We start from the raw sequence: 12,684 nt of genomic DNA, 5'->3' as shown, positions 1-12,684 counted from the left end.
GATCCTGCTGTGATTTATGTCGGAGAGTGTTTTTGCCTATGTCTCCTCTAGGAGTTTTATAGTTTCTGGTCTTATGTTTAGATCTTTTAACCCATTTTGAGTTTTCTTTTGTGTATGGTGTTGAAAGTGTTCTAGTTTCATTCTTTTACAAGTGGTTAACCAGTTTTCCCAGCACCACTTGTTAAAGAGATTGTCTTTAATCCATTGTATGTTCTTGCCTCCTTTGTCGAAGATAAGGTGTCCATAGGTGTGTGGATTTATCTCTGGGCTTTCTATTTTGTTCCATTGATTTATATTTCTGTCTTTGTGCCAGTACCATACTGTCTTGATGACTGTGGCTTTGTAGTAGAGCCTGAAGTCAGGCAAGTGGATTCCTCCAGTTCCATTCTTCTTTCTCAGATTGCTTTGGCTATTCGATTTTTTTATATTTTTTTATATTTCCATACAAATTGTGAAATTATTTGTTCTAGCTCTGTGAAAAAAATACCACTGGTAGCTTGATAGGGATTGCATTGAATCTATAGATTGCTTTGAGTAGTTATACTCATTTTCACTATATTGATTCTTCCAATCCATGAACATGTATATTTCTCCATCTATTAGTGTACTCTTTGATTTCTTTCACCAGTGTTTTATAGTTTTCTATGTATAAGTCTTTAGTTTCTTTATAGCTTTCCTATTCCTAAGTATATTATTCTTTTCGTTGAATGGTGAATGGAATTGTTTTCCTTAATTTCTTTTTCTATTTTCTCATTATTAGTGTATAGGAATGCAAGGGATTTTTGTGTGTTCATTTTATATCCTGCAAACTTTTACTATATTCATTGATTAGCTCTAGTAATTTTCTGGTGGAGTCTTTAGGGTTTTCTATGTAGAGGATCATGTCATCTGCAACAGTGAGAGTTTTACTTCTTCTTTTCCAATTTGGATTCCTTTTATTTCTTTTTCTGCTCTGATTGCTGTGGCCAAAACTTCCAGAACTATGTTGAATAGTAGTGGTGAAAGTGGGCACCCTTGTCTTGTTCCTGACTTTAGGGGAAATGCTTTCAATTTTTCACCATTGAGGATAATGTTTGCTGTGGGTTTGTCATATATAGCTTTTATTATGTTGAGGTATGTTCCTTCTATTCCTGCTTTCTGGAGAGTTTTCAATCATAAATGGATGTTGAATTTTGTCAAAGGCTTTCTCTGCATCTATTGAGTTAGGGTGATGGAGTTTGAGAAAACATGGTATTGAACTTTAAATATTCATGTACCATCAGAACTGTTATTAGAAACCCAAAAATTAAAACAGTTATCAGAAACTTTAGCATTAGAATTAGAAGTTCTGTCTGACCAGGTCTTTATGCAAACTGGGGTTGTTGTGACTTTTCAAAGCACAATTTCTGGAGGATTTTCACATGCTGTCAAGCCTCCTTGGATAGTCAGATTAGAAATGCTCTTTTTCGCTAGGACTCTTGCTATTCCTAACTGCTGAAGCCATCGTTTCTCTTTAAAGGCACTGCAAGAAAACATGGCATAATTTATAAGGAGGTCCATTCTTGTCCCCATTTATAGCTGCTGCTGCTGCTAAGTTGCTTCAGTCATGTCTGACTCTGTGCGACCCATAGATGGCAGCCCACCATGCTCCCCTGTCCCTGAGATTCTCCAGGCAAGAACGCTAGAGTGGGTTGCCATTTCCTTCTCCAATGCACGAAAGTGAAAAGTGAAAGTGAAGTCGCTCAGTCATGTCCAACTCCTAGCGACCCCATGGACTGCAGCCTACCAGGCTCCTCTGTCCATGGATTTTCCAGGCAAAGTACTGGAGTGTGGGTGCCATTGCCTTCTCCCCGTTTATAGCTAAAGTGATGGAAATCTTGGGCTTATTTTGTGGTTCCTGTGGCTGGTTTGTCTTGTCCTATGGGAGGTAAACAGGAAAAAGGAATCTTTCTAAAACCATTTCCTTGTGAAGCAGTGGGAATGAAATCATCCCAAGGCAATACCAAAAGGTGAGCACTCACAGCTAGAAACAGAAACCCCACTCAATGTCATAGAATTTGCTGGGTTGAAGCTTTTTTTTTGGCCGTGCTATACAACTTGCAGGAACCTTAGTTTCTGAACTAGGGATTGAACCCACTTCCTTGGCAGCAAAAAACCTGGGGTGCTAACCACTGGACCAATAGGGAATTCCCTCCTTGGTACTTTTTATCAAATGAAACAAAACAAAACAATAGAGAGTTCTGCTTTTATCAGGAGCATAAGAGCCCATCAGAAACATCTTTGGGATTACCATCTTTTCTCGGTACACTCTGAACCTTCTGGACCAATCCTCCACATTTGGATCTTCACTAACCTGGATTCCCAGGTTACATCCAAGTTCACTGGAATTAGACCAATAAGCTGTAAGGAAGACAGTTTTCTAGGCACACCTTGGCAATATTCTTTGATGTGTATAAAGCTGACACTGTCTTCTGAGGAATGAGACGGTCACTGTCAGCTCCATACCAGCCACCTGCACTCACCACCTGAGACCCACATTAGCACTGGATCTGAGTTAACTCAATACTCTGAGTCAGCCCTCACAAGTATATTTTTGTGAAGCTAAAGATGGCATTCCTAGAGACTTCCCTGGTGGTCTCATGGCTAACTCTCTGTGCTCCGAATGCAGGGGGCCCCAGGTTCAATCCCTGGTCAGGGACCTAGATCCCACAGGCCACAACTAAAAGACTGAAGATTCTGCATACTGCAACTAAGACTGAGCACAGCCAAATAAATAAATAAAAATAAATATTAAAATAAATAAATGAATGAATAATGTTAAAAATAATGTGGAGTTCCTGAATGACACATAGTCCAGCAAATGCTCTCATATGATGCCAGATGAAATGTCTGGGGTCCTGGTTGGGAGATCACATTTCTCACAAAAGTGGGAACATCTAATGGACCCTCCCTGACCCAGTTTCTCCTGGGTCACCACCACGAAGGATTAGTTAGGCTCTTTCCCATCTCCTGGCTATGATACTAGCTTGATGATGGTGGACCCCACCATCAAGATGGCACGTGTCCATTTCCTCACATTTCAGCCCAAGAGCCTGTAACTGGTCCTTCAGCACTAAGTGCTCAGACCAACCTGGCTGCCTGGCTTGGACTGCCAGCTTCAGATGGACATGGGGTGCTTTCATGACTCCTGTGAGGGGGCAACATGAGTCAAACCAGAGAGAGCTTTTCAGGGGCATAAGGTGTGCAGGTTCCCCCGTGCCTCCACAACACACCAACAGGGGAATGTGGGCTACATCTTGGGAAAGATGCTGTGGGAAACGGAGAAGACAGATGGGAAGGCAGTCAAGAGTACCAAATGCAAGGAAGAGAAAAATATTGAGAAATGAGAAACAATAAGATTGGAAATAAGATTTCTATTCACCAGCCTCATTGTGCTCAGTTTAGTTCAGTCATTCAGTCGAGTCTAACTCTTTGTGACCCCTGCAGCACGCCAGGCTTCCTGTCCATCACCAACTCCCAGAGCTTGCTCAAACTCATATCCATCAAGTCGGTGATGCCATCAACCATCTCATCCTCTGTTGTCCTCTTATCCTCCTGCCTTCAATCTTTCCCAGCCTTAGGGTCTTTTCCACTGAGTCAGCTCTTCACATCAGGTGGCCAAAGTATTGGAGCTTCAGTATCCGTTCTTCCAATGAATATTCCAGAACTGATTTTCTTAGGATTGACTGGTTTGATCTTGCAGTCCAAGGGACTCTCAAGAATCTTCTCCAAAACCACAATTCAAAAACATCAATTCTTCGATGCTCAGCCTTCTTTATGGTCCAACTCTCAAATCCATACATGACTACTGGGAAAAACCATATCTTTGACTAGACGGACCTTTGTCAGCAAAGTAATGTCTCTGCTTTTTAATATGCTGTCTAGATTGGTCATAGCTTTTCTTCCAAGGAACAAGCATCTTTTTATTTCAGGGTTGCAGTCACCATCTGCCAGTGATTTGAAAGTGAAAGTGAAGTTGCTCTGTTGTGTCCGACTCTTTGCGACCCCGTGGACTGTAGCCCACCAGGATCCTCCATCCATGGGATTCTCCAGGCAAGAATACTGGAGTGGGTTGCCATTTCCTTCTCCAGGGGGTCTTCCCTACCCAGGGATCAAACCCAGGTCTCCTGCATTGCAGGCAGACGGTTTAACCTCTGAGCCACCAGGGACCCCACCCCCCCTCCAAAATAAAGTCTGTCACTGTTTCCATTCTTTCCCCATCTATCTGCCATGAAGTGATGGGATCGGATGCCGTGATCTTCATTTTTTGAATGTTGAGTTTTAAGCCAGCTTTTTCACACTCCTCTTTCACTTTCATCAAGAGGCTCTTTCAATACCTCTTTGTTTTCTGCCATAAGGGTGGTGTCATATGCATATCTGAGGTTACTGATAATTCTCCTGGCAATCTTGATGCCAGCTTGTCTTCATCCAGCTTGGGATTTCACATGATGTACTCTGCATATAAGTTAAATAAGCAGGGGGGACAATATACAGCCTTGATGTACTCCTTTCCCAATTTGGAACTGGTCTGTTTTTCCATGTCCGGTTTTAACTGTTGCTTCTTGACCTGCATACAGATTTCTCAGGAGGCAGGTAAGGTGGTCTGGTATTCCTGTCTCTTTAAGAATTTTCCATTTTTTGTTGTGATCCACGTAGTCAAAGGCTTTGATGTAGTCAATGAAGCAGAAGTAGATGTTTTTCTGGAATTCTCTTGCTTTTTCTATGATCCAGTGGTTGTTGACAATTTGATCTCTGGTTCCTCTGCCTTTTCTAAATCCAGCTTGAATATCTGGAAATTCTTGGTTCACGTACTGTTGGAGCTCTGCTTGGAGAATTTTGAACATTACTTTGCAAGCGTGTGAGATGAGTGCAATTGTGTGGTAATTTGAGCATTCTTTGGCATTGTTTTCCTTTGGGATTGGAACGAAAACTGACCTTTTCCAGTCCTGTGGCCACTGCTGAGTTTTCCAAATTTGCTGGCATATTGAGTGTAGCACTTTCACAGCGTCATCTTTTAGGATTTGAAATAGCTCAACTGGAATTCCATCACCTCCACTAGTTTTGTTTGAAGTGATGCTTCCGAAGGCCCACTTGATTTCCCATTCCAGGATGTCTGGCTTTGGGCGAATGGTCACACCATCGTGGTTATCTGGGTCATTAAGATCTTTTTTTGTGTGTATTCTTGCCACCTCTTCTTAATATCTTCTGTTTCTGTTAGGTCCGTATGGTTTCTGTCCTTTACTGTGTCCATCTTTGCATGAAGTATTCCCTTGGTATCTCTAATTTTTTTGAAGAGATCTCTAGTCTTTCCCATTCTATTGTTTTCCTCTCTTTCTTTGCATTGATCACTGAGGAAGGCTTTCTTATCTCTCCTTGATATTATTTGGAACTCTGCATTCAAATGGGTAGATCTTTCCCTTTCACACCATCATGATTATCCGGGTCGTGAAGATCTTTTTTGTACAGTTCTTCTGTGTATTCTTGCCACCTCTTCTTAATATCTTCTGCTTCTGTTAGGTCCATACCATTTCTGTCCTGTATCGAGCCCATCTTTGCATGAAATGTTCCCTTGGTATCTCTAATTTTCTTGAAGAGATCTCTAGTCATTCCCATTCTGTTCTTTTCCTCTACATAGAACTGTTTAATTTTAGCTTCTTTGGCATTAGTGGTTGAAGCATAGGCTTGGATTACTGTGATATTGAATGATTTGCCTTGGAAACGAAGAGAGATCATTCTGTCATTTTTGAGATTGCACCCAAGTACTCCATTTTGGAGTAGACTACTGCATTTTTTCTATGGGATTCTTGCCCATAGTAGTAGATATAATGGTCATCTGTAGTAAATTCTCTCATTCCAGTCCATTTTAGTTCCTGATTCCTAAAATGTCAACGTTCACTGTTACCATCTCCTGTTTGACCACTTCCAATTTACCCTGATTCATGGACCTAACATTCCAGATTGCTATACAATATTCCTCTTTACAGCATCAGATCTTGCTTCCATCACTAGTCACATCCAGTTTTAAGGCTAAAATTATTCTCACCAGTAGGTGGCAACAATCTAGATGATATAAAGACAAATACAGAAAGGCCACTGAAACTGTCTAGCTTTAGTTTTTCTTTCCTTCTCATGATATTGAGTAAGAGGGAAAGCGATTCATAAATCTATATTTCCACTGTAATCATGGCACCCAAGAATGCCTCATAAGTCGTCGATGGGTCCTGAGATCTAATTAGAGTTCTGTTTTCAGTGAAAACTGATGACCCACATATAAAATTTTACCTTATGAAATGAATGTGCCTGAAAAATTTGCTTCCGACACACTTGTTTATGTCTTTAAATGTGATAGGATTACTTTTTAAACTTACCCTAATGTTAATATCAATTCCATTCTCTTATCCAACGTAGTTCTCCCCCAGCCTGTATATCTTATCTATAAGTCAACTGAAGTCTTATGATTCAGTTTGTCATTAAATTGTTTCTTTTCTTCCCTTCCACTTTCACTACTGTCCAGGCTTCCATTGACACTTTTGATATCTCTCAGATTGCAAGTTTCCCCCTTCTCCCTTTAATTATAATTAGCAATTTCTTTTAGTTTAAAGAAAAAGCAGCAGCAGCAGCAAAGGAACTTATTCACTGATACAACTCTTCTCTTCCTGAAAATTTGGTGAGTAGAATACTACATGGATGAGCCAATAAAATCAGTTCATTTTGTCCTGAGCTTCAAGGTCCTCAGCTGGGGACTGATGCATTGGAACAACCTGTATTACACCATATGGCATGTTAGGGCTTTGTGGACCATTTGTTCCCTGTGTGTGTGTTTTAGCCACTCAGTCCTGTCCGACTCTGTGGGACCCCATGGACTGTAACCCACCAGGCTTCTCTGTCCATGGGATTCTCCAGGCATGCATACTGGAGTGGATTGCCATGCCCCCCTCCAGAGGAGCTTCCCGGCCCAGGGATCAAACTCAGATCTCCTGCATTGCAGGCCAACTCTTTACCATCTGAGCCACAAGATTGTTCCCTAGAACTGCCCTATTAAAGTTCACCTTTGTTTGAAGAGAAAAGCTTACCTGGCCACAGCTAAGCAGTAGATGGCGTTGTCCCTTGGAGTCCTCCCACTATGCTCTGAGAAAGACGCGAAGGAAGATCTGAGTAAAACGTCAGCACTGGGAGTTGCATAGTAAAAAGATGGGTGTGAATAGCCCACTCTTGAAATTGGAGGGAGAGGGACTTGGGGCATATATGTATTTTTTATGAGCTTTTCTTTTTTCCTAGTTGCGGCAGTAATTTTTTTTCCGGCTTTGTTGTCTTTTTTGTAATTCAGAGAATGCGTTTGCATCTACCAGTGGAGGAAATTTGACTGTCTCTTCTCTTGTGTCCTGCTGTGCAATTGCCAAAGGATGGGGCAAGTTTCCTGCTCACAGTTTGCTCCTCAAGGGGCGGCAGTTTGCTCTCAGTGCCTCCTTGTGAGTTCTTGTCCATAGCTTTCTGCCAGCTCTTGGAGGTCATTTTGGGTTTGGTGAAACCATCCACCATCACAACATCTCCAACTTTTGCCCCCAAGACCCTTGCCCCACAAAGCTGGCCTTTATTCAGGTTGTGACTCTGAGCTCTGAGTACCCATTGTTTTATCTTAATATAAATCCTCATGGAGACTGAGATTTTCAGAAAAGAAACCGTGGACCACATTTTACTCAGTAAATACAACACGCAGTCTTTATGCTTGTGTTTGCACGCAATGGTCAGAGGAGTTTGTCCTGCTGCGTTTTTGCAATCCAGGCACAGCACGCTGCAATTGACAAAGGCCTTCAGAATCAACAGTTGGCCAGCTTCCGCGGCTGCATGAATGGGGCATTTAGAGACGTTCTGTGTGCAGGGCTTCCTGGCACCATGCTCGGTAGGGGTGCACGCCGACTGTCTCATGGGGCCGCACACCCTGTTTCAGGGCCCATTCAGTGAGCTCAATGTACCCATAAAAGGCGGCGATGTACAGGGCGACCCTTTTCTGATACCTGAATGAATGAAACAAGCCAGAGCAAACAGACAAATGTAGTCTCACTAAATACCCCTGAAGCATTCTGGTTAAAATATTTATTTCTTCCTAACTTTTACCTAAAATCAGAAAAGGCCTATAGTAATATATGGGCTTCCCAGATGGGTCTAATGGTAAAGAACCCACCTGTCAATGCAGAAGACACAAGAGATACGAGTTCGGTCCCTGGGTGGGGAAGATCCCCTGGAGGATGAAATGGCAACCCACTCCGGTATTCTTGCTTGGAGAATCCCATGGGCAGAGGAGCCTGGAGGGCTACAATCCATGGGGTCACAAAGAATTGGGACACAACTGAGTGACTTAGCATGCAATATGCAGGTTAAAGCACACAGGCCCTGCTTATACACATTGTCCTACTGTGCATATGTAAATAATTCAAACTGGATTCTTTGGAGCAATTTTCTTTTTCATGAAAATCAAATGTTCAAGAAAAATATTAAGCTTTGTATTAACTGGGAAAGTACGGGAAGAGATTCAGTACATTTTTAGAAATTTGAACGTTTTGTGTGTTTGTCTGCTTTGTCCTTATTTTCTGGCTTCTCAGAGTCTCCACTGCTCTTCGGATCTAAACCACTAGATTGCCTGCCACCAGCATGACCACCAGTGCCACAGTCTCCTAACTGGTCTCCCACTTCCTTCTTATCCCGCTATGGGCTTTTCCTCACGTAGTGCTTAGCAATCTTTTTTTTTCCTTTAAGTTGGTGGTGGGCTATGCCCTGGTTCTAAAACACTCTAATAGCTTCCTGCTGCCAACCGAAATTCTAACGCTTCACTTTGGCCTACAAGGCCCCTGTCACCAGGACCCTGCCCATCTCTAACATCACTTTCCTACCAACTTCCCTTCTCTTCCCTTACTGGCCTTCCTGACATCTCTATCCTTCCAATACCCCATCAGGCACAAATCAAATGATTGGTGAAGAGTGTTCAGGAGAAATAAGAATTAGGGAGGCAAAGCTAGACAGGGCCCTGGAAGGTATTGTCCAGATCCACTTGGACAAGGCTTATCAGACCTCATTGTAGAGATGGAGGCAAGCTAGACTGGTATCATCCAAAATCTACTGCATAGAACTAACTCTTGTTTCTGATTACATGCTCACCATAGCATCTGTTCCTGTCTGTTGGCTTCCCATGGAATTCTCCTGAATGAGAAAGATGGTCTTCCCAGAACATGGGAGTTTCTAGGGCCCTATGACAGTTAGAGTCTAACTAGCTAGAGTTATACATGAATGCATTGGTGTTTTGGTTCATATATCAATTTATTTTGAAATTCATTCGTCGTAAGCCAGCAACTCTGAATTTGATCAGTTTTCCTGATTTGGGGAGAAAAGCCTCTCCTGTGTCGCTTAACTGGCCTTTGCTTTCATCCTTAATACCCATGTTGTTGGAACTAGAGCCACTCCTGTTGCTGAGACTAGTTGATTCTGCCTCCTAAATGATCTTTTCACTATCTATCTGTTCTCCTAGACCCCACCTCTGCTACATAAGCCTAGCTCAGGCTGCCAGTGTCGTTTGCCCTGTCTGCCTCTATTCCTCATACTGGAGCCAGAGCCAACATTCTAAAATGCAGATTGCATCATGGTCTTTCTCCACCTTCCATGTCTTCCCACCATTCAAAAGGTAAAGTCCAAATTCCTTCACATTCCTACAGGAGCCTTCATTGAGCTGGCCTCTTCTAACCTTCTCCAGCCTCTGGCCACTAGCTTCCTCTTATTCTATAATCTACTATGTGAACTTTCTTTCAGTTTTTTAAATCTATTCTCGCCCCTGGGTCTTTGTACATGTGGTTCCATCTGTTTTGAAAGTGTTAGTTAATCGATCGTGTCTGATTCTTTGCTACCCTGTGGACTGTAGCCCTCAAGGCTCCTCTGTCCATGGGATTTCCCAGGCATGAATACTGGAGTGGGTAGCCATTCCCTTCTCCAGGAGATCTTCCCAACCAAGGGATCGAACCCAGGTCTCCTGTATTGCAGGCAGATTCTTTACTATCTGAGCCACCAGGAAAGCCCTCATTGGAACATTTTAATTCTTCTCCCAATCATTTACCTGAGTATCAGCCCTTCAAGTTCCTTTGTAAGGATGCTTTATCTGCTCCTGTAACTCTAGTTGTCCCTACCATACGTTCCTATACCTTCTTGCACAATGCCCATGTCATCATACTTTTCAGGCTGAATGGTAACAGCAGTGACACTTAACATTTATATCCTTCTTACCGTGTGCCAGGCTGACCTCTAAGTTCCTTATGATATTAGCTCAGTTAATCTCTAAAGTAGTTCTATAAGATAGGTGCTATTATTATTCGCATTTTACAGAAGAAGAAACTGAGGATGACTACTTGCTCAAGTGTACACAATTAAACACTGAGGGAGTAGTACCCTAAGTAAATGGGTACTGAAGTTTGTACCCTTGAACATTTTGCAATTCTGTTCTTCCAAGAATTGGTTACTTGTTTTGTGTTTCTTCTACTGGACTGTAAGCTTGCTAAAGGCAGGAACCATATCTTGTTTATTGCTCATAGTACATAGTAAATGCTCAATAGGTGTTTGTTGATTGGGTGGATGAATTGAAAAAGGAGTTTTTCAGTCTTATTATTTATATTCTCTGAGCTCTTAGATTTTATTTAAAGAGTAAGTGGAAATGGTTAAGTACATGAGCACTGGAGTAAGTTGCTGGGATCCAAAACTTAGTTGGGCCCTTTGCTAGCTGTGTGATGTTGGGGAGATTTCCTAAATCAGTTTCCTTACCTGTAAAATAAGATAAAGAATAAGATTTTTATGGGTAATCTCATAGAAATGTTCTAAGTATAAAATAAGGTAATAAGTAAAACACAATGTCTGCTACAAAGTATTCAACAAATACGCACTGTTGAAAGCAATGAAATGGTTCTTTGCATTCAGAACATGAAAAGAGAGTGTTATAATTATCCCCAAGTAGAAATTAATTTAAACTATTTGAATATCTTAGAAAATTTCAAAAGCTGACTTTCCAGTCTGTCACCTCACAGCCCTTCTGTGTGTGTGAGGGCATCTGTAAATTATGATTAAATCACCACAAGGGGGCACTGTTCAAAAATACCACTGCATTAAAACCTAAAAGGTAGTTCATGCACCTAGGAAGCTACTGGCTGCAGAGATAGGTTAAAATGTCCACCTGCTTCTCTGAGCCTACCCTCCTCCACTGCCCCAGCAGCACAGGCAACACTTCATGTGTGGCAAAATTGAAGGTGAAGGTGAAGTCTCTCAGTCGTGTCCGACTCTTTGCCACCCCGTGGACTGTAACCTACTAGGCTTCTTCTCCGTCCATGGGATTCTCCAGGCAAGAATACTGGAGTGGATTGCCATCTCCTTCTCCAGGGATCTTCCCAACCCAGGGATCGAACCCGGGTCTCCGCATTGGAGGCAGATGCTTTAACCTCTTAAGTGTGCATTAAATGTAATTTGATAAGTTATATGATAATTACTTTTTCAGCCAGTCAATTAGCAATCAGTGGTTTTTAGAACAATTGAATATAAGAGTGGCAAGGCACTTATTATTGTGGTAGCCTTTAAAAAGTGCTGTTAAAAGTCTAATATCCAAACCAAACTGAAGTCTCCCATTTAGATTGTTAGTATAAGGAAAGCCTTCCTGAATTGCAATTCATTACCAAAGGCTCTCAGCCCTGGTGACATCCTTGCTGTCTTATTCCAGAATATATTGCAATAAAAATGTCTAACGGGAACTTTCATGGAGCAACACCCCAGCTAAAGAGGTCCTATGAGAGTTTAGGAAAAATTGATTAGTTTAGCATTTGCTTTAACTCGTACTTGAGGACTGGTCCTTCATTTGATAAATAGCGTTTGAACTTGAAGTTTTTGTCCAAGGAGACAACCCATCAGAAACTCCTTCCATCCGTCCCAGACATCCAAGCGAAGTGTTGTGCCTGTGGATAAAGAGAGGTGGAGATGGTTAGGGTCACCAGATTTTGGTGATCAAAAAACATCTAATGATAGCTTTCTCCAAACTGGCCTGAACTAGGTGCCAAACGAAAAGTAGCCTTTGAATAAGGAGACAGGGATGCCTAAAAGTGCGAGAGAAAGAGAGATGCTGTCTTTAGCTTAGGCCTATATTAATTTGGAAAAAACTTTTAAACTTCTGTATACTTGCATTTTCTTATCTGCACAGTGAAAGCATACAATGCTGGACTTCTTTCTGCAGCTATCTTAAAGTAGTCCTGTGGACGCTGATTGCTTGCTGATCTATACATCACCATGTAAATGTAAGCTGTTATGTTGAAAGAGAAACTCAACGGTGGCAGGACACATGGACTTCTTGGGCCTTTAGCTTATGTTGTGGGCTATGGGTGAAGACGAACAATCCTTGCATTGTCGCCTTCACAAAACAGGAGCCATTCTGCATTATGAACATAATTGCATTGCAGCTGGAGGACTTATCACTTGTTTCACAAAAGCCTGCCTGCTCCTGGCTTCTGACTACATTCCCTTTGTCCTTCAGGCTGGTGTTTCCCAGGAATCTTTCCTCAGGCTTCTGCTCTTACTGCGTTCCCTCAGGATAAAACCCAGTCTTGGGAACTTTCTTGAAAGTCCAGAGGTTTAAACTCCACGCTTCCACTGCAG

The 12,684-nt window shown here is 42.0% G+C and overlaps 1 protein-coding gene across 1 annotated transcript; it reads right to left on the bottom strand.

Moving 5' to 3' along the window:
* Window positions 1–1,371: 1,371 nt before the first annotated feature.
* Window positions 1,372–11,990, bottom strand: LOC102183368 (protein ANKUB1; the record flags this gene model as incomplete). Its single annotated transcript, XM_018045576.1, is given in 7 exon segments — window positions 1,372–1,501; window positions 7,092–7,316; window positions 7,318–7,424; window positions 7,426–7,884; window positions 7,886–8,033; window positions 11,875–11,906; window positions 11,908–11,990. Coding segments are annotated over 7 exon segments (1,184 nt in total), but the record flags the coding sequence as incomplete, so codon positions are not given.
* Window positions 11,991–12,684: the final 694 nt, after the last annotated feature.

This window comes from Capra hircus, unplaced genomic scaffold (assembly GCF_001704415.2).
Source record: "Capra hircus breed San Clemente unplaced genomic scaffold, ASM170441v1, whole genome shotgun sequence".
Classification (NCBI taxonomy): Eukaryota; Metazoa; Chordata; class Mammalia; order Artiodactyla; family Bovidae; genus Capra; species Capra hircus.
This window is presented reverse-complemented; position numbering and strand designations above follow the sequence as displayed.